We start from the raw sequence: 22,260 nt of genomic DNA, 5'->3' as shown, positions 1-22,260 counted from the left end.
AAATAGCCAACACACAGCATAGTGGGGAAAAATAAACCATTGTTTTAAGCCCCCGACGTTTGGCTGTGGTTTGTTACACAGTAGGTAACTGAAACCACCTCAAAATCTGGAGAAAAGTCAGGGCCTGCCAGGAAAGCTGGCTGCACCTCCCTGCTCTTCCTGGGCCCATCCTGGGACCCCTTGGCTATAAACAAATCTCTTCTAGAGTTGATAAGCGGTCAGGATTTAAGGTGTCATTTCTTATGAAGCTTCAAAGGAATAAAGTTCTACCAGTGGGATTTCAGGCCCTTATCAAGGACATATGTATGGTCAGGGCCCCTCCTGCCTGCTCTTGAGAAGCAACAATGTGGCTGCTTCCTCTGGCAGCTTGCAGCTCACCTGTTACAGGTCTGCCTTGCCCAGGTGAGGGCATGGGGCAGATCAAATTCAGAAGAGACTGAGCTGATTGATAATGCAGAGGAAATTTTGAAGAGACTGAGGCATATCCTCCCTTCTTGTAGCCAAACAAAATAATCCCAAACCCCAAAATATTACTAGGAAAAAAATAAACAAGGATTCCAAAGATGACAGAATATTGGGCCATGTGCTATAGCTATAGGTCATGCGTTGTATACGGCAGTTACATAAAGATAGTAAAAAGTCAGATGGATTCCACTAGAATTTGACCTCTTCTGAGGTCTTTACATTGCTCCGAAAGTTTCTGTTTGTATCCGTTTGTCTCACTGGACTGTAAGTCTCTTGAGAGCAGGGATCATAAGTTATTCACCTTTATGATTCAAGAGCCTAGCACAGGGCTTTGCACAGAGCCAGCGCCAATGAGTGATGTTGAATTGAAGCACAAATTCAAGCCCAAAGAGCAGAGTGGGAAACTTAGAAGTCAATAGGTCCTATGGTTCTGAAACGTGGAAAGGTTTGAAATACCAGTGGAGGAGCCAGGACAGCAGGTGTCTAAGCCCATGGAAACTGCTGGCCTGGCCCAGCGGGCACTTGTCTCCCTTAACCCCACCTCCAGCCAGGAGTTAGTGCCTCCACCTGGGACACTGGTAACTTCAAGGTGAGGCTTCAGATCCTCAGAGTGCGGTGCCACCTTGAGCTTCCGCTACCCACCAACCTCAGACAGAGGCGACTTTGCCTGGCTTTGGGCAAAGTGGAACCTGTTTGTGCCCTAGACTTGGTTCTGGAGGCTGAGGACTTTCAACTGCTCAATTGTTCAAGGCAAAGCAAACAGTACAGAAGAAACCCTGGCAGGTGGCACACCCCCAGATGCTTGTCAGCATCTCTGTCAATTTGTCATTCTCACTGATGGGCACCTGTCCCCTCAACTCCTCCCTCTGGCATCCACCCTTGAGGCTGAGGTCCCGGGTGCTTCGGGGCCTCCCAGGCACCTCTCTGGGTGAGTGCGGTGGCTCTGTGCAGTGTCACGCTCTATACTCCAGCTCTGCTTTATACATCTGGGGACAGGGCCAAGAAAAGGGGTCCACTGAGGCACAAATGACCCAATAACCTCTGTCACTCCCTTTCCAATCAAAAGCACACTGTCTGGCACTATCTCCAGAAGGAAGAAAGCAGAGAAGGAGGGATGGAAAGAGGCAGGGAGTAGGACAGATTGCCTAACACCGTGCCACGTTCCCGCATTAACAGCAGAATAAAGTTCAATCTCTTTTTGGTATGCAGAGCCCTTCCCAGGCGGGGCTCACCCACGATGGCAGCCTTATCTCTGCCTCTCCCCGCTCTGACCCGGCAACCACGGGAGTCCGCCTGCCTCACATGCGTGCAGGTTCTGAGTCCGGAATGTCTTTTCCCTTCCCTGCCCATGAAGAGACGCCCTCCCTTTGGCCCCGCCCTGCCTACCCCCAATCCCAGGCAAATGCAGCCTCGCCACACACCACTGCAACTTTTGCTCCCACCACAATCTGTCTGGTAATACACCCGGACCATTCATTCATTCATTGAACGAGTACTTATAAAGCACCGTAGGAGCACAGCTCTGTGTTTGGTTCCAGGGATCCCAGGGAACAAAGGAGACACAGACCCTACCCTTACAGACTTTACAGCCCAGGGGTGGAGACAGCCATTGAGTAAATACCTGCTCGGGAGTGATGGCAGCAAATGGCAGGCGTTTTGCTCTAACAGTGAGGGTGGGGCCGCTTCCCTGGAAGAAGTGGGATGATAGCAGAAAGCTAGGTAGGGGTTGATGAGATGAGGGGTGGCGTGAGAGGCTGGGGCAGAAGGACAAGTGAAAGGCCCCGAAGTGGGAGGGAGCGGGGCGTATTGAGGAAGTAAGGGGCCGAGGGAGTTGTGCAAGCTCTGGGCTGCAGCTGGATGGGCAGGCAGGGACCAGATCCTCCAGGGTCTGTAGACCACAGTGAGGGCCTTTGACCCTGCCCTAAGAGTAACGGAAACAACGATGGGCTCACCCCAGTGGCGGCAGGGCGATGGGCACATGTCCGATTTGCGTTGTTTAGAAGATCCATCCCTCAGCCGTCAGGTGGAGAATGGGTTAGCAAAGGGGGCAGGAGTGGAGGCACGAAAGCCAGTGGGCGGCTGGCGCAGTGGTCCAGGGAGGAGGTGCCCGCAGCCTGGACAGTGGTGCGCACACTGGAACAACAGGCAGGAGGTCAGGCTGATGGGCCCCGTGGCAGGTTGGAATTAGGGACGGAATGAGCACAAAGCGGTGTCCCAGAGGACTGCTAGGTTTCTGGCTTGGAAAGTGTCTGTCTCTCCCACTAGACTGGGGCTTCCTTAGTCTCCTGTCCCCACCCCCGCCTCACCCTGCAGAGCATCTTACAAGGAGCCCTCCTGTGAACAGTGCTGGTGGGAGGGAAATCCGGACCCAAAAACGGGCAAATTCTGTGTTAAGGAGTATGTTAGTGTTGAGCTAAAGCCATTTTAACTAAACCATTTACAGAATTTTTGTAACAAATAGGTATTTCAAAATGCACAAAAAATCAGCTCTCTCCCAAAGCGATAAAGTAATGGTTTGGGAATGTAGACAGATTGGTGGTGTGTGAGAATTCTGTTCTCATTTTTGTAAGAGATAATAGTTTGAACTAGGGCTGGGCGCGGTGGCTCATGCCTGTAATCCTAGCACTCTGGGAGGCCGAGGAGGGCGGATTGTTTGAGCTCAGGAGTTTGAAACCAGCCTGAGCAAGAGCGAGACCCCGCCTCTACTAAAAATAGAAAGAAATTCATCGGACAACTAAAAATATATAGAAAAAAACTAGCCGGGCATGGTGGCGCATGCCTGTAGTCCCAGCTACTCGGGAGGCTGAGGCAGGAGGATCGCTTGAGCCCAGGAGTTTGAGGTTGCTGTGAGCTAGGATGACGCCACGGCACTCTAGCCTGGGCAACACAGTGAGACTCTGTCTCAAAAAAAAAAAAAAAAATAGTTTGAACTAAAGGAAGCTTTTGGAAACCAATACTACATAAACAAAGAAGCCCCAAATATGAAGACATCTATAGTTATAAACTATATAAAAATTATATCTAATATATAAGTATAATAAATGTTAAAATACATTTAATATTTTACTTTTAATTACAAAAGTAACTGTTCACTGTGAAAAATTCAAGCAGTGTATAAAGAATAGAGCCAAAAGTGAACTACCCTTTTAGCCACCCCCAAAGCTACCCCGTGTCAAACATAACCACTTGTTCGTATGCACCAGAACATATTTTCCACTTTTAATAAAGACGAGATTATTCTATCTTTTTCTGTGGCTTTCTTATCTTCCCAGGATATCATAGTCATGCAAACATGATTTAAAGTGATAGGTAAGCCAGAGGCTCTAGAGCAAAATGACTGGGGTTCAAATCCCAGCTCTGCCACTTAGAGAGCTGTGCACTGTCAGATGAATGACCTACCCCTACGCCTCAGTTCCCTCATCTATAAAATAGCACTAGTTATGGTATCTTCCTTACAGGGTTTTTGTGAGAATTAAACAGATGCGAATCAGGAAGAACAATGCCTGATACACGGTATTTTCCTCCATCAGTAAGGATCCATCTCGTCAACACCTACAAAGTATAAAATGTATCAAAATTATTCAACCATCCTTTGTTGATGAACATTTAAGTCGCTTCGATTCCCTTTGCAATTCTAAATGGTTCTGAAGTGTCTTTAAAGACATACCTTTCTGCACAGATGTGGACAGTTCTGTTCTCACCACAAACCGATATCAATTTCCACTCCGACCCTCATTCTGAAACAATTTGAATTCCTGTGAGAGACCCTTTTCCCCCACTCTTTTTTGTCAACACTAGCAATTAGCAGTTTTTATCAAGTTCTATCAAGCCAAAAGACAAAACAAAATATCTCATTGTTTTTATTTGTGTTCCCTGCATTTTTAGTGAAATTGTCATTTTGTGTGTTTATTAACAAGTTGTAATTTTGAATCAATTCCATTTTACAGTTGGTCTATTTCCATTAGGTTTATATATTTTTCAGTTGTTGGTTTGTGGGAGTTCTTTATATATTATGAATCTTAATCTTTTGTTCTTTGCTTAAGTTGCAAATAATTTCTCTCAGTTGGCCATTTGTCTTTTAACATTATGTTTCTTTAATATTACTAAAGATTTAAATGTTTATCTGCTAATCCATTATTAATAGAGAAATCTGTTTATCTGTAGAATATCTTAATCTTTTCTTTGGCTTTTAGGATTAGAGCCTTCCTTGAAAAGGCCTACCCCAACTCAAGATTTTTTTTTAAATGTTTGCATATTTATTTCTTATGTATGGGCTTTAAAAAATATTTTGATCTTTAAACCACCTGGAATTTTCGTGTATGATGGGATATAACTTCTTTCCCCTAAAATTGATAGCCGGTTGTCCCAACATCATTGTCCCCCATACGTTTTAATTACCATCATTATTATAAAATAAGTTCCTATTTATACAGGATGTATTTCAGGACCCTTTTTTTTGTTTCCTTGCCCATTTGGCCATTCCTACATCAATATCACATTATTATTATATCTTTGATATCTTTGTTGTATATCTTGACATATAACAGGAAGTGCTTCTCTCATGATTCTTCCATTTCAAAATGTTCTTGGTTATTCTTATACATTTACTCTTCCAGATGAATTTTAGAATCAGCACAACCATAAAAGATCCCACTGGAAGGTAATTAGGAATTAATTCAGAGGAAAATTATATCTTTTTAATACTGAGTCTTTTTATCCAGGAATATAACCTGTTTTTCTATATATTCAGTATTCATGTGTCCTTCAGAAAAGTTGTATAGTTTTCTTCATAATAAGTCATGTATGTTTTTCGACATTTTGTTCCAAAGTACCATATAGTTTTTATTATTAATGCAAATGGTGTCTTTTTTCTATTACATTTTCTAATTTATTATTGCTGTTGTATAGAAAAGCTATTAATTTTTTGTATGCTTAATTTCCTAACATACCATATTATTAAAGTCTCTTATAAGCTTTTTTTTTTTTTTTTTAAGACTAGTCAAGTGCAGTAGTGAGTCTTATAAGCTATTGGTCTTGGGAGTTCTGGATAAATAACCATGTCATTTATAAACAATTCCATTTTATCTCTTTTCATGCTGATGTATACCTTTTATTTCCTTTTCTTGTCTTATTACAATAGCTAGGTACTCCAGGCTTGTTTAATAATAGCAATGGTACCAACTCTGTTTGTCTCAATACTGACTTTAAAGAAAATGCTTCTAATGCTTCACCATTAAGTATAACATTTGCTGTAGTTTTCTGATGGATACTTTATCAAGTTGAGGATGTTTCCTTCTCTACTTTACTTAAAAGAGTTTTATTTTTATTTTTATTTTATTTTATTTTGTTGAGGCAGAGTCTCACTCTATTGCCCTGGGTAGAGTGCAATGGTGTGAGCATGGCTCACTGCAACCTCAAACTCCTGGGCTCAAGCGATCCTTCTGCTTCAGCCTCCCATGTAGGTGTGCACCACACCCGGCTAATTTTTTTTCTACTTTTGGTAGAGACATGGTCTTGCTCTTGTTCAGGCTGGTCTGGAACTCCTGAGCTTACGCAATCCTCCCTCCTCGGCCTCCCAGAGTGCTAAGATTATAAGCGTGAGCCATCACGCCCAGCCTGAGTTTTGTTTTTAATCATGAAAGGGTACTGGATTTTATCAAATGCTCTTTTTGTTGAATCAGTTGAAATGATCACTTCCTCCCTCTTTGGTTTATTAATGCAGTGAATTGCACTAATAGATTTCCTAACATTGAACCATCTTTGCATTACTTTTAATACACTGATTCAATTTGCTAATATTTCATTTAGGATTTTTTTCATCTGTGTTCATAAGCAAACTTAAACTTATGAACAGTTCAAGTGAAAAGAGACTTTGGTTTCCTTTTGTTGTTGCTCTATCCTTGTCTGCTTTGATATTAGTGTTATACCAACTTCATAAAATGAGTTTGTAAGATCTTTATGCTTCCCTAAGCTCTGAAAAGTCAAATAACACAGAAATTTGACAGAGCTCGCCATAAAACCACCTTGGCCTTGTGTCTTTTCTGTGGGTAGATCTTAAACTTTTTTTCCAATTTTTTTCTATTATTGGTGGTCTATTTAGATTTGATATTATTTCTTAAGTCAGTTGAGATGATTTATATTTTTCCCTGAGAATTATAAGTTTAATCCAGTTGTATATAATATGCTCTTAATTATTTAATAACCTTTGCTTCTATAATTATGTTATTGTTTTATTTCTAAAATTGTCCATTTGTGTCCATTTTCCTTTGATCAGACTTGTAAAATTTTTATCTATTTTATTGGACAATCATCAGCTTTTGATTTTAGGCATCTGATCTTTGTTTTTCATTTCATCCATTTCTGCTTTATTTTTATTAATTTGTGTATTCTATTTATTTAGGTCTATTGTCCTTCTCTTTTTCTAGCATCCTGAGTCAAATGCTTAGATAACTTAGTTTCAGATTTTCTCATTTTCTAATAAATGTGTTTAAGAAATAAATTTTCCTCTGATTATCACTTTATCAGCATTCTGTAGAATTTAGCATATAGTAATCACATTGGTCTTACTCTAAAACAATCTGTTGCTTTAGTTTTGATTTCCTAACTATAAATTACACATAATTTCAGTTTCGATTTCCTCTTTAATATAAGAGCTATTTCAAAAAGTTCTTTCAAATTGTAAGTAGATGTTTTGCTATATTTGTTGTTAATTTCTATTGTCAATGTTCTGTGGGCAGTTTGGGTCATAAAGCTTTCATTTTGGAGAATTCATGGAAATTTTCTGACATAATACATAGGCAATTTAAAACCAGTCCATGGATAGTCCAAAAGAATGTCTATTCTTGGAAGGTCCTATAAGAACACAGATATCTACTAAATCAAACTTATTAATTATATTAGTCAATTCTTTAATTTTTAAGTAATTGGTATATCAATTTTCTCTCTCTGATTTCTTCTGTTATTTCCTTCCCCTTGTTCTCTTCATTTGTAATTTCTGTCATTCCTGTGTTGGTCAATATCAAATCTCTTAGAGCTATTCTACATGTTGTTTAATATTTTTCCACATTAGCCATATTGAGAATAGAAGAACAATGACTTGGCGTTAGAATGCAAATGCCACTGAGCATGTGAAATCATCTGGTGATTGTGTAAGTACTGCACAAATAATAAAACTTAACAGGTTAATAAAACAGCAAATATTGGGAAAAGCACATTGCGATGCAAATGACCAAATAGCAGAATGCTGCATTTTATGACACTTGAAAAGTCAGTTCAGCCAAATATTTATTAAGCATTCCATGGATGGCACAGGCACAAGGCAGTAGAAGCTATTGGCCTGCTCTTGTGACAAATCAGGTCTCTTGGAGAAATAGGACATATACCTGTGCAATATAGTTCTCTAACATGGCATGAATCCTTTGACCAGTGGGAGATGTGAGCCAGCAAATAAATTCTTCCCTTTTACTTCTTCTTTTGTTTTTTTAGAGACAAGTTCTAGCTCTGTCACCCAGGCTGGAGTGCAGTGGTGTGATCACAGCTCACCATAACCTTGAATTCCTGGACTCAAGTGATCCTCCCACTTCAGCCTCTTGAATAGATTGGACTACAGGCATGCACCACCATGCGTGGCTAATTTTTTTTTTTTTTGTATAAAACATTTAATTTATTGGTCTCTTTGGGGAATTAGATATATCACCACTGTATTACAACTGAGCCATTAATCTTGTAGCTTCATCAACATTAACTGGTTCGCTTTCATGACATGGCTGAGGAATCAATTCTTTCTGCACAGGTTCAAGAGAAAGGCCCTTCGAGAAGTGTGCAAGTTCCTTTTGTATATTTACAAAAGCTTTATTCACTCTGTTAACTTTTTCATCATTCATAATGTTTATCTTCTTAAGATTAGTGGTAACTGGTTTTGCTTTGTTTTTAGCCTTAAAGTTTTTTTGGCCAGCTATGTGAAATACATTCCCGGACTTCTGCCCTCTTAATCTGTTCTTGGCCATTGTCAGAACTTGGATATCCGCGTGCACCTTCTTGAGCTCCAGGTGATGTCATCTGCATGCACAGGGTCCCACCTGGCTTATTTTTACATGTTTTTGTAGAGATAGGGTCTTGCTATGTTGCCCAGGCTGGTCTCAAACTTCTGGCCATAAGCAATCCTCTTGCCTCGGCCTCCCAAAGTGCTAGGATTACAGGTATGAGCCACGATGCCTAGCCATCTTCTCATCTATTAAAGGCAAAATTCTAAATTTCCTAATACAAGGTCCTCAATAACCTGGCTTTTGCCTACCACGCAGCCTCCTTTCTAGATTGTCACCTCTGACCCCTACACACCAGCCACTCTGAAGCACTTACCCTTCCTCAAACATTCTGTGTTCTTTCACTGGATTAGGCAGTGACATAGCAAAGTCATCAATCAATCAACATTGATGGACTGCAAAGCATTATAAAGCTCGTGTGCAAAGGTACATAAAAGTATAAGACATGATCCTTGCTCTAAAAACACTTGGAATCCAACAGAGGGGACAGGACATAAACGCATGGAAAGTTATTATAGATAAACTAAGAATTAAATAACAGTATAAAACATCAAGGTGTGAGATTCCAAGAGGCATTTTGAAGGTGGAAACGATAGACTTGGGGACACTGTATATGACAGAAGAGAGTGTTAATAATACTGGCCTATAGTTTAAAAGCAATTTCACATATTTTTTACTTGAGCTGAATCAAACGGTACTTGAATTTCTGCCAGATGTAAGAAGCAAAGAAGGAAGAGAAAGAGAAAGAGAGAAAGAGAGAAGGAGGGAAGGAGGGAAGGAGGAAGGGTGGGAGGAAGAAAGGAAGACAATATTAACATCTATGTAGGGCTCGATAGTTCCCAAAGCATTTTAACAGGCATCACCTCATTTGATTCTCACACAACTCTGAGGGTAATTATTGCTTCTATTTATTACATAAGGGCTGACACTCAGAGCAGCCGTACCCAGTGAATATCTGGCAGAGCAAGACTGAAACACAATCCTCTAATTTCAAATCCATGATTTTTCTACTATGTTCCACTGAAGCTGAGATACAAAGTGGGAGCCATGCTCGGTCAACCTATGTCAATACAAGAACATGCAAAGTCTTCAAAGTCAGAAGGAAATATTTCAAGTAGTTACCAGTAAGCAATATGAAATGTGGCAGAACAGTCAAGAAGAGGCCTGAGTAAAGATCATTAGAACTGTTTTGTTTTTCCTTTTCGTTTGTAAGCATCCACTGGTAACCTTTGAGTTGGTCAGAACCTTATAATGTTAAACAGTAGATCAGAAATCAAGGTTCTAGGCATCTAAATCACATGTTTAAAATGTTTGGGTAAGTTCTAGAGTGAGGTTTATGATCAGGATCATGTTCAGTCACGTATTTGACACACAACATGCAAGATGTTCATACAAATTGAAGATAAACACAAAGACCTTCAATAGAAACATGGAGAAAAGGCATAGATAAAAATTCACAGAAACAGTAATTCAAAGAGCTGATAAATATGTCAAAACATGTTCATCCTACATGTAACCAAAGAAATACAAATTAAAATAGCAGATATCTGGGCCGGGTGTGGTGGCTCATGCCTGTAATCCTAGCACTTTGGGAGGCTGAGGCAGGAGGATCACTTGAGTTCAGGAGTTCGAGACCAGTCTGAGCAAGAGCAAGACACCGTCTCTACTAAAAATAAAAAAGTTAGCCAGGCATTGTGGTGCAAGCCTGTAGTCCCAGCTACTGAGGAGACTGAGGCAGGAGGATTGCTTGAACCCAGGAGTCTGAGGTTGCTGTGAGCTAGGCTGATGCCACGGCACTCTAGCCTGGGCAACAGAGCGAGACTCAGTCTCAAGAAAAAAAAAATAGTAGATATCATTTTACCTATCAAATTAGCCAAGAACTTTTTTTTTTAAAATTTAGTAGGCAATGATGGCTACAAATGTAGTAAGAGTGCAATGAGTATACTCTGGGAGGGTACAGTAGTACAATCTCTTTGGAAAGTGGATTGTCATTATGTATTAAGAACCTTAAAAAATGTTGCTTCTCTTTGACCTGGTAAGTTCACTTATAGAATCTAGCCCAAGGAAATAATCACAGATGTAAATAAAGATTTATATATAAAAATATTGATTAAATATGTTTGTTTTTAATACAGAGAAATTTTCAGCAATTTACACACCCAGCAATGGTTAATTATTCTAAATCTGTAGAATGGATTGTACTACGCCGTCATTAAAAATGATGATTATGACAAATGTTTAATGTCAGGGGAAAATAGGAACAATGTAATATTAAGCAAACTGCAGGATGCAAAATTGTAGTCACAATAGTAACTTATTCAGAAAGAAATGGAGCAAGATGGTTAGCACTGCGTGGCAGGATTATAGAAGATTGCTATTTTCTTCTTTATTTCTGTGTGTTCCAAATTTTCTATAATAAGCATTTCTGGGTTTTATAATGACACAGAAGCCCTGATATTTTAGACTAGAAAAAAATTTATTTTGATTTATTTTTTTTGAGAATCAAGTTCAAGATGTAATGTTGGTGTTTTTGCTGGGGATGCTTGAGCTGCAAGTCATAGAACACTTAATGTGGTTTAAAAAATGGACCAGACCTAGGCAGTTACTAGCATTGGTGAGAGCCCCCATCTCTATGATGAACTGAGATTTTCTTCATGGTTATAAGAAGGCTGTTGCAGCTCCTGCCATCAGATTCACGTTCAAGGCAGGAGGAAGGTAGAAATGCCCCAGTGGTGATTTTAAAAAATGGCCACAAATTCTGTGACATGGGGTAGAGGTTATATCCCCTCCCCTTGAATCTGGCCTGTGATTACTTACAATAGCGCATGGTGGGGCCAGGCACGGTGGCTCAGGCCTGTAATCCTAGCACTTTGGGAGGCCGAGGTGGAAGGATTGCTTGAGGCCAGGAGTTCAAGACCAGCCTGAGCAAAAGTGAGACCCCCCCATCTCCACAAAAAATAAAAAGAAATTAGTCAGGCATGGTAGTGTATACCTGTTAGTCCCAGCTACTTGGGAGGCTGAGGCAGGAGGATGGCTTGAGCCCAAGAATTTGAGGTTACAGTGACCTACCATGAGGCCATCACACTCCAGCCTGGGGGACAAAGCAAGACTCTGTCTCACCAAAAAAAAAAAGAGTATGGTGGAAGTGGTGCTTTGTGAATTCCAAGGCTGGGTCATAAAAAGCAAATCAGCTTCCACGTGGCTCTCTTAGAATGTCCACTTTCCAGAAAAATCCCTCTGCTTCCTCTCAGAAGCAGGTGGCATGCTGTGAGAAGCTGCAGGGGGAGTTCACAAGCCATGTGTCCAGTCAACAGTGCCAACTGAGCCCAGCCTTTTAGTAACCCCAGCCCAGGTGCTGGACATGTGTGTGAAGAAGTCTCTAGATCTGTGCTGTGCGATTCAGGAGCTGCTGTCCACATGTGGTTATTTCAATTTCGATTTAATTAGAATTAAATTAAATTTTTAAAAACTTGGTTCCTCATTCACACTGGCCACATTTCAAGTGCTCAACAGCCACATGTGGCTATCACAGCACAGATATAGCACATTTCCATCATCGGAGGAAGTTCTGTTAAACACATCTGCTCCAGATAATTCTTGAGTGCTGAGTCTTCCCAGCTGCGGTTCCAGACATCATGGAGCAGAGACAAGCCATGCATCCCCCGTGTCCTGACTGATTTCCTGACCAACAGCATAATAAAACGGGCATTTTCATGCCATAATAAATGGGTGTTTTGGATAGTTTGTTATGCAGCCGGTAGTAACTGGAACAAATTCCTTTGATAAGAAAAGCAAAGTGCTCTCAGAAACTATCCCAGCTGACTTCTGTTTATGTCTTATTGGCAGAACAGTGTCACAATGCCACCCCTACTGCCATGAAGCCTGGGAAAACACACATTTAGCTCTTATAGCCACTTTAGTTAGGAAGACAGGGGATGAGAATGGGGCATGGGAAACGGGTGAGCTGGCAACAGTGTCTGCCACAACTGGTGTTATATATATATGTATAACTATATTCTATTTTCATACGCAGAGCTGCATAATAACATATGCAACCCATGCTTTAAATGTATTTAAAGTACTCTAATAACATTTGCTCACAGAGAACTTTAAATAAATGTTCTTTGTACTCAGAATGTCATGAACACTGTATCACTCCTGCAATCTGCATGATAATCTCTTGCTGAAATCAATATCCTCATCCTTAGCTGATGGAGAGAAATTTCAAGATTGAGCGCGGATTTTTGTTCAAGATTATAGGGAGTAAGTAAGTTATAATAAGGAGACATTCTCTTATCAGACCAAGTTGCTTCGGTGGAATTGCCTGCTCCAGAGATAAATGGGTTTGCTCAACATTATCCAGTTGCCTTTTAATTACCAATATCTGTGTTCCAGGCTCTTCTGGAGAATGTATGGCACTCTTTTACAAACCCATATGAAAAGCCACAGGAAACCACACTGAGGTCTCCTCAGACGTCAGTGCATTGCCTTTCCTTGAGAAATGTTTAGGAAAGGACTGGTTTACTTGTTTTTTAATAACTCCATGGTTACTTTATCATTTTTAAATAGTATACTACGGTTTGTGTTGCATGACTGTCTATAAAGAAATGAATAATGATAATGATAAGAACAATATTATATTTGTATGTTGCCTTCTTTTCAAATAAAGGTAAACGATTGATTCCCTTGAAGTGAAATAAGCCTTAGTAATACATACTATGTGATAGGAATTCTCCTGAATCCTACCTCAATTTGCAAGGAAATTTAATAAGAATTAGAAAGTTTAGGACACGTCTCTCTCAGAGATCAAGGTGGTGTGTGTGGACGAGGGAATAATTCAGGGCACTTTCAAGAACTGTATTTTATAATGATACTGGAAGTTATTTTTTATCAAATAATTATTATGTTTATTGAAAGGCCCAGCTAGGAATTGTGTGGGAGATAAGATGTGAAAGGCAAAGGCTACGGTTTCTAGTGACTGTCATTTGCTCAGAGAGAGGTATACCTTTTCATTGTGATACCGCCTGGAGCCTAATATCAAATTCTTCCCTTTTTCCCCTCCATAAATCGAAATAATCATTTAGCAGTCCACTCCCCTGCACAATTCCAAATTCAATGTTAAATAGTAATCAGCCCTATGAGGGGTTCTGTAAAGTGCAAAACTTGGATAAAGGACATTTTATACCTTGTGACTGGCAATGTTCAAAGATACAAATTGGCTTTCCCTTATATTGGCAATCCATACTTGAAAAAAAACTACATTATTTATGTTAGGGACATTGAGTTTTTAAATGTGGAATTTTTTAATTGAAAGAGATGTTAGAGATTATCTAATCCAACACTTTCTGTAGGTGAGAAAACTAAAAGTTGATAAAAACTGGGGTGAAACTCAGATCTTCCAATACCTACCCTTCAGTGCTTTTTCCAGCAACGGGGCCTCGCTGTGTATCTGTGTGTGTGTGTGTGTGTGTGTGTGTGTGTGTGTGTGTTTGTGTTTAGATTTGGTTTGAAACCCTCTCATACCCCTGGGCTGAGCAGCAATAACTCATAAATTTTTGACATCTAAATTTCTGACTTAAAATGTGTATTTACTGCTATTGATATTTAATCAGCAACTATCGGATGACTGCTCTCATAGTTTAAACAAACGTTATGGATTGGGGACATTCAGAAAAGAGAATTTGTGCCTTCCTTTTAGAGAATTCATGAAAAGTATAGATAGACTGGACAAAATTACGATTCATCTATCTTTAGTTAGACATTTTAATCTCAGCCAAGCCTAATATGCTCCCCTAATTATAGTGATATATTTTCCAAATTACAAATCAAGACACGTGGTCCTGAAATTCTGGATGTTTGGTACGGTAACATTATTTGCCTGATGGTAAGAGAGATTATGCTCTGGAGCACATGAAAACTCAAGTGTTTCTCTTGGTAAGCCATTCCCAAAATATCCTACCTAGTTTCTTGCAATTTCTGTTCTCAACTAATTATAAAATTAAAAATAACTCATTTTTATTACAAATGGAATTAATGGTCATTATTTAAAAAAACCTAAAAGATATGAATGAACAAAAAAGAAAAGAAAACAGAACGAATAATTTATATTTGATATTTTGATGATATTTTGATGCAGAGGAAGGGGCATTTTAATTTAAAATGCTTGCCACATTTTCACAATTTAATTCCACTTTTGTTTGCAACTATTAATAGAAAACCTAAACCCTAAAAGAAAACAATCCGAACTTAAAAGAGTCACTGAGTAAAACTATGTTTTAGGAATCTACACAATAAACATAAAATCGCTCACCTGACCACTCCCCACCCTCAGCCCATTCCACAAACCCATCGTTCCCTCATTGAGAAATGTCCTTTCTCAATGTGGTTCCTTCTAAAAGGGAGAGGCGGGAGACTCAGGGTGGAGAAGAAGGCTACTTCCAGATCTCGAGTCCATAAAGCGAAAAGCTTCTAGGCCCGACACATAAAGCGGGTTTGTGCCCGAGGAGCACAGCTGGTCTACACAGGCCCGCCCCGCGGACACCCCATGCCTGGGTGAGCAGCGGTTTAACTTCTTTACAGCAGGTTGAGGGCAGGCCCCGCAGTTTTGAGGGGAAGGCGGCGCCCCAACTGGTATTTTTCCAGGAAGTGCTCCAAGAAGGCAGAGGAAAGGGGAAAGGGGAAGGCCAGGCGATGGGCGTTTCATTCATTTGCTTCTCCTTCTCTCCATCCCCTCCTTAGCTCCCCCTAGACTTTCTCTCTCCTTTTCCCAGTCGGAATTTGACGTCGGTCTCCTGGATACCAGATGGCCAATCGCCTGGTTGCTAAGGGACAAGCGCGACCAATCAGGCGTCGTTGCTACCTGAGAGTAATATTTTTAGCAGAGTGGGACGCTTCATTCCACTCCCAATGTAACTTCGTGTGTTTCTCTGGGGCAGGTTGTGAAAAGAGGCGCTTACCCGGTTGCACCCCTTAGGTCCCTCTCTTTCTCCACTCCCGCACGTATTTCAATCGGAAATTATCTTAAATGCGCATTACAGGAAGGCATCGTGTTTACTCCGTGCACCCATGTTAAGACAAGCCCTTGAAATGCACCATGCATGTGTGTATACGTATACGTACATGTATACACGCAGTCTGGCATCGCGTCGCCACGCCCTGGGCCGTGGAGGCCTGGGCCAGGACGTTTGCAATAAACTGTGATCCTTCTCAAGCCACCCCCATGTCCGAGCTGCTGCCGGCTCGCACCGGGAGGTCTGAGGTGGCACTGCGGAGGCAGTTAAACTGTCACCTGGGCGGGAGGCGTGACGAGGTGGCCCTTCCCCACCCCCAGCCCGGCACCACAGCTTTGGGTTCTGCAGTTGCCACTCTCTGGGTGGCAGTTGGCCTAGGCCCTGAGGTGATTAATATGCAATTAATCGGGTGAACGAGTCCTGGTCACAGTTCGCCCTTTCTCTGAACTCCCTTGGGGTGGGCTGGGGGACGACTTGGTAGCTAGTACGCGAGTGTGATTTTCCTCGGCCACAGCCCCGCTCGGGTAGGGCATTTTCTGTATCCTCTCCCTTCCCTCTCGGTGCCTGGGGCTCTCCGCGTTCTCCGCCGCCCCTGCTCCACCGGCTCCACTCTCCTCCCCCCTCTTCTAGGCGCTCTCCGCCTAGAACGAGCGCAGCCGCCCTTCCCACCCCTTTCACCGTCACTGGCACGTCTCTCCCCCAATCCCTTTCTAAATTTTCTCTTAATCCCGCCCACAGTCACTCCAGCTCGTCGGTTCATTGGTCCTCCTGGAGCCCGAGGGGTGTGACTTTCCCCACCCCGGCAGTCCGCCGCCCGTCAGGACATGGGCAGGCGGGACTTGGCCAATGGCGTCGGGGGGCAGGGCAGGGGCGGAGCCAGCGGGAGGGGGTCTGGGGCGCCGGGCACCGAGGGAGGGGAATGGTTACACCGCCCAGAGCTGTGTGACGCGGAGCGGGCGCGCGCACCCCCACGGAGGGGAATGGGGGCAGGGAGGAGAATATAAAACGAGAGGCGGGGCGCGCGCCGCGGCAGAAGGAGCGAAGCTCTGGCCCGGCGCGGAGAGGGCGACTACGGGGACGCTGGGCCGGGGCACTGGGCTGTGTGAAGTGAGCGCGCTCGCCAGACCCCTGTCCCTGCCACCCCGAGCCAGACGCAACAAGCTCCTGAGCCCTGCCGGAGGCCGCAGTCCTCCGCCCGGCGGCGGCGACGTCTTGCACTCGGCCAGCTCGGCGCTCCAACCCTCCCGTGTCCCCGCCCTGCCGCCCCTCTCCCCCGCCCAGCCGCCGGCCCGTGGTGGAAGCAGCCCCGAAGCAGCCCGTAAGTATCGCGGGGCGGCGGGCGAGGTCGGCGAGGAGACGGGAGCCCCGGGCCGTGCAGCGGAGGAGGGGATGCAGCGTAGTCCAGCCCCAGCCCTCGGGGGCTCGGGGCCGGCAGCGTCGCGGCCCGGGGCGCGGAGGGGCAGTCGCCGCGGTTCCCGAGGCCCGGCGGGAGGCGGCTCCGAGGGGCGGCGGCGCGTCGGGCTTGGCCCGGGCGGGTGACCGGGGAGGGCGGCCCGGGGCAAGCTGACGGGAGTCGGGGGTTGGGGCGCACGGGAGGAGCAGCGAGCTCGCGGGGAACGCTGCAGTCCGACCGAAAATGGTGCCGGGGAACCGGTGCTCCCCTGGGCTCTGGCCGGGTCCCAGGAGCCTCGGGCGGGGGGCGGGGAGCGGGGAGCGGCGGGTCAGGTTACGGCGGGGGAGGGGAGCGGCTGACCCGGCTGCGGCCGGCGCCCCGACCTGCTCGGTACCGGTGCTCGGCCTCCGAAGATTGCTTTTCCATTCCCGTGGCCTTCCTCCTCCTCTGCTTCTCCTCCTGCGAGGAGGCTCGTACTCTCTTCCTCCTCCACCTCCTCCTCCTCTTGCTTTTGCTGCTGCTGTAGCGCTTGGGCTCCGAGGGCTGTGAGCAGAAATCTAATGAGACTCAACTGGCTGTTTATGTAATTTCTTCACACTCCCGTCTGTCTTAAGGCGTTGCTTTAAAACTACCTTCCACCGAGCCTGAATTTGGCTCGGCTGCACCTTCAAGCAATTGGGCTTAATCGGCTGCCTGTGCTGGCACTCAGGCTTTTGACTTAGAAAGTGTTTGTAGTTTAGGGGCGGCCAGGGATTCTTTTCCCTTTGTCACCACGGATATGGAAAATGGAACAGACGAATTCATACCAACTTGATTTTTAAATGTCCTTTTTAATCAACCTCAGTGTACAAATAGATACCCTTCGCAAATATCTTCTGTTTGCCCTTGATCTTTTCTTATCCCCACCCAGTGCTGATCCAGCAAACGTTTAAAGGTCGACCTTATCATACATGCCTCTCCGGCTGTTCTCCCGTGAGAGGGAGGGAGGTGGTTTTTAAAATCAGAATAAAACTCAGATACCCTGGCCTTTAAACAGAATAATCGATGGAGCTTTAAAATTCATTGTTACTTTTGTTACACTTGGGCCGAAGAGGTATTTTCACATTTAGAAAAATACACATTGAAAAAAAGCACAGAGAAGCTCCGTTATTGTGTGCCCTTAGTATATTTAAGGCTTGCAACTATAGGACAATTTGGTTCCTAATCATCATTGAGTAGGATGACAATTCGTTTAGTACTTAGTACCTTTAAGTTTAGCATCATGTACTTTCGAAATTAAAATAATTTTCCTAACTTCTCAAATTTCTAAATGTTAACAATAGAGCAGATTTAGACAGTATATATTCAAAATAAACTAAAATATAGTGTCTACTTCTAAATTGGTGAATAACAATAAAAATTAAAGACCACCTTCTAAAAGTGGCGTATATATGTGGGGCATATGCTGAGTAGAGTTTCCAGTAAATATTCTTGTGAGAACCGAAGGAAGAAGAAGAATGCATATTGTGGAGATATTTTTCTTAGAACTTCACTCAAAAACAAAGTAAATAGGATTTTAAAAGATATTATTTTAACTATAAACTCGTAGTTTCCTATGAGATTCTCAATTTTACTAAACAATTTTCTGTTGTATGTTACTTTATTTTTTAGTAATTATATTTTTCAGGCTTTCTAGCCTATCAGAGATTTTCAAAAGTAAAATTGCTCTAGGAGTATACAAAAAGGTCATGGGACTTATATTACATTTATCTTATTTGGACATGTTTGCTTTTGTTTTGTTTTAAGGAACAAGATCACTCAAGGTGAAGGATAATCTACCAATACCAGCACTTTGAATGAAAATTTGTTTCCCTGCCACAAACTGAACACTTTCTTTCTTTTTTTTTTTTTTTTTTTTTGGTGGGAGAGTTGAAACAAACCTAACTTTGTGGCATAGCAGCTATGCAGCTTGAAATCCAAGTAGCACTAAATTTTATTATTTCATATTTGTACAATAAGCTTCCCAGGAGACGTGTCAACATTTTTGGTGAAGAGCTTGAAAGACTTCTTAAGAAGAAATATGAAGGGCATTGGTATCCTGAAAAGCCATACAAAGGATCAGGGTTTAGATGTATACACGTAGGGGAGAAAGTGGACCCAGTGATTGAACAAGCATCCAAAGAGAGTGGTTTGGACATTGATGATGTTCGTGGCAATCTGCCACAGGATCTTAGTGTTTGGATCGACCCATTTGAGGTTTCCTACCAAATTGGTGAAAAGGGACCAGTGAAGGTGCTTTATGTGGATGATAGTAATGAAAATGGATGTGAGTTGGATAAGGAGATCAAAAACAGCTTTAACCCAGAGGCCCAGGTTTTTATGCCCATAAGTGACCCAGCCTCATCAGTGTCCAGCTCTCCATCGCCTCCCTTTGGCCACTCTGCTGCTGTAAGCCCTACCTTCATGCCCCGGTCCACTCAGCCTTTAACCTTTACCACTGCCACTTTTGCTGCCACCAAGTTTGGCTCTACCAAAATGAAGAATAGTGGCCGTAGCAACAAGGTTGCACGTACTTCTCCTATCAACCTCGGCTTGAATGTGAATGACCTCTTGAAGCAGAAAGCCATCTCGTCCTCAATGCACTCTCTGTATGGGCTCGGCCTGGGTAGCCAGCAGCAGCCACAGCAACAGCAGCAGCCATCCCAGCCACCACCACCACCGCCACCGCCGCAGCAGCAACAACAGCAGAAAACCTCTGCTCTTTCTCCTAATGCCAAGGAATTTATTTTTCCTAATATGCAGGGTCAAGGTAGTAGTACCAATGGAATGTTCCCAGGTGACAGCCCCCTTAACCTCAGTCCTCTCCAGTACAGTAATGCCTTTGATGTGTTTGCAGCCTATGGAGGCCTCAATGAGAAGTCTTTTGTAGATGGCTTGAATTTTAGCTTAAATAACATGCAGTATTCTAACCAGCAATTCCAGCCTGTTATGGCTAACTAAAACAAGGAAAAAATGTACAAGTTAAAATGCACGGGCCCAAGGGGGATTTTTTTTTTTTCTTTGTACCTCCTTGAGATTTTTTTTTAAAGCTTATAGTAAGGATACATTCAAGCTTGGTTACAAAAATAAAACATGCATCATTTTTCATTTGCCAACCAAGCACAAAGTTATTTTATACTGACTGTATATTTTAAAGTATACTTTCAGATATGGCCTCTTACAGTATTTAAGATATAGCAAGGACATGGCTGATTTTTTTTTTATAAAAAATTGGCACTAATAAGTGGGTTTATTGGTCTTTTCTAATTGTATAATTTAATTTAGTACAAAGTTTGTAAAATATCAGAGGATATATATATTGTTTCTACGACATGGTATTGCATTTATATCTTTTTACTACAGTGATCTGTGACAGCAGCAGCTTCATGTTGTATTTTTTTTACTGAAATTGTAAAATATCCATCTTAAAAGACATCAACTATTCTAAAAATTGTGTACAGGATATTCCTTTAGTGGTGGAATTAAAATGTACGAATATTTGCTTTTTAAAAAAAATGTATTTTCTGTTAAAGGTTTAAAGATTTTTGCTATATATTATGGAAGAAAATGTAATCGTAAATATTAATTTTGTACCTATATTGTGCAATACTTGAAAAAATGGTATAAAAGTATTTTGAGTCAGTGTCTTACATGTTAAGAGGGACTGAAATAGTTTATATTAAGTTTGTATTAAAATTCTTTAAAATTAAAAATGCCTGTTGTCTTTATTTTTAAGCATTTCTAAAGATCTACCTCTGGGGTTCTGTTGTAAATGCTAAGGAAGAATAGGGAATTGGATCATGAAGGAGTAATGGAAAGCAATTGCTCAATTGCTGTACCGGATAGTATTTCGCCACGTAAGGAGTTGTCCTGTCAAAGCTGTAAACTGTGTAGTCTGACTGACCAATGCTCGGGACAGTTTTTTTCTTTTTCTTTTTTCTTTAACAACCCTCTTCAGTCCATGTTTGTCTCATGGTGGGAATGGTATGTTAAAATTAGTCAACTCTATAGCAGATTTTAAAATGTGGTGTCAGCATGCTGACCTCTAGGAGCGAGTCAGGTGATAAGATGAAATTGACTCGTGTAATCCGAGAGGATTTATTTGAAATTTATATGGAGAGAGACCATTGGGTCAGTTTTCTGTTTTTGCATGGGAGACGAAGAGCTCAGGAAGCTTTCTTGGACGAAGCAGCTGACCTAACTTTAAAAAGAAAAGATTGCGATCTGTTTAGTAATCTTTAGAGTTTGGTCCTTGTATTTAGCTAGAGAATTTATGATCAAAATCTGTTCAGTTGGACAGGTTGCTAATGTTTGTGTTCAGCAGAAACGTTCACATATGTATTTTTTGCAAGTGGGTGTCCAACCCGGTTTGTGGGGTTTAAAGATTAGTTACTGATAGTGTGTCAAATTGTAGTGGCTCAGTGAGGATGGAGTTTTTCAAAACCATAAGGAGTTAGAAGGAAGAATACTATTTTTAAAGTAAAATGAGTCATTTCACTCTGTAAGTGTCCACTGATACAGTATTGGTGAGAAAGTTGTCTTGAACTGGAAGAAAAAAATAACTTTGTACTTTTATAGTAAGAAACCGGCACACTCTGAGTTACCAATGAAATAAATTTGGTCTCAAATGAGTTTTTCGGATACCAGTCCACAAAAGCCTTTTGTCATTTACCCAAGCAGTTTAGAGCAATAAAAAGTTTTAAAGAAACAGGCACTGGGAATAACAGAGCTAAGCTGTTCTGTCAGCTCCATGGTGAGGCCTTTGTCCTTCAGCGGACAGAATGAGGCTATGAAGAAATATTGGAAAAGTGAGTGGGACCTGCAGAGAGCTGGTCTGCCAACACTTGCCAATTACGTGCTTTTGTGATCACAAAGTTTGAATAGCTGTAAGAGAGTAATCAGGGTAATGATTATAAGCGCTAGTTTCTGCAAGAAACTTGGCGAAGTTATAGGCTTGGAAGAAAACTGCCTATTTAAAAATGAAAAGCTCAAGTTATTTTCTGAAAATCAGAACAAGGTAGCTGGACAGTACATAAACAATAGAATTTGTAACAGTCTGGAACACACACATTCAGATTTTAAATATTGAACTTAATGTAAATATGAATATCCATTTCAGGTTTTAAGGATATATATATGTACTGACAAAAATCTCAGGGAAATTTCATGTTGGTACCTATGTTTGACACTTGAGAAGGATTAACTTGAAATTTTATTTATTTATTTTTTTACCCCTCCTCCCTGAAATTTTATTTTGATAGTCCTCTTGAAAACTGCTAGTTTGATTTGAGCTTGGTGTCCTTGAGAACTTCATTTTTATTTTTTTTCTTTG

General features: G+C 42.0%; 2 protein-coding genes across 2 annotated transcripts; one reads left to right on the top strand and one right to left on the bottom strand.

Annotated features, from left to right (window-relative positions):
* Positions 1–8,148: 8,148 nt before the first annotated feature.
* LOC105825092 (uncharacterized protein C8orf59 homolog) lies at positions 8,149–8,471 on the bottom strand. The gene is made up of 2 exons (XM_012662774.1): positions 8,359–8,471; positions 8,149–8,241 (listed from the first exon to the last, which is right to left on the bottom strand). Exons 1-2 carry the CDS (start codon positions 8,469–8,471, stop codon positions 8,169–8,171), a joined length of 186 nt encoding a protein of 61 aa, XP_012518228.1. The 3' UTR covers positions 8,149–8,168.
* An 8,077-nt stretch (positions 8,472–16,548) lies between these two features.
* Positions 16,549–20,641, top strand: TOB1 (transducer of ERBB2, 1). The gene is made up of 2 exons (XM_012662765.1): positions 16,549–16,835; positions 18,696–20,641. Exon 2 carries the CDS (start codon positions 18,852–18,854, stop codon positions 19,887–19,889), a length of 1,038 nt encoding a protein of 345 aa, XP_012518219.1. The 5' UTR covers positions 16,549–16,835; positions 18,696–18,851; the 3' UTR covers positions 19,890–20,641.
* The last annotated feature ends 1,619 nt before the right edge of the window (positions 20,642–22,260 follow it).

Source organism: Propithecus coquereli, unplaced genomic scaffold (assembly GCF_000956105.1).
Source record: "Propithecus coquereli isolate 6110/MARCELLA unplaced genomic scaffold, Pcoq_1.0 Scaffold119, whole genome shotgun sequence".
NCBI lineage: Eukaryota > Metazoa > Chordata > Mammalia > Primates > Indriidae > Propithecus > Propithecus coquereli.
The sequence above is the reverse complement of the archived record's forward strand: the minus strand, read 5'-3'. Positions and strand labels throughout refer to the sequence as shown.

What these genes read in the sequence shown, in the direction of transcription:
- LOC105825092 (XM_012662774.1), bottom strand. Translation starts at nt 8,471, where the DNA reads ATGGCCAAGAACAGATTAAGAGGGCAGAAGTCCGGGAATGTATTTCAC. An exon ending in GTTACCACTAATCTTAAGAA is followed by an intron (nt 8,242 to 8,358) that starts GATAAACATTAT and finishes GCAGAAAGAATT; the next exon opens with GATTCCTCAGCCATGTCATG.
- TOB1 (XM_012662765.1), top strand. Translation starts at nt 18,852, where the DNA reads ATGCAGCTTGAAATCCAAGTAGCACTAAATTTTATTATTTCATATTTG.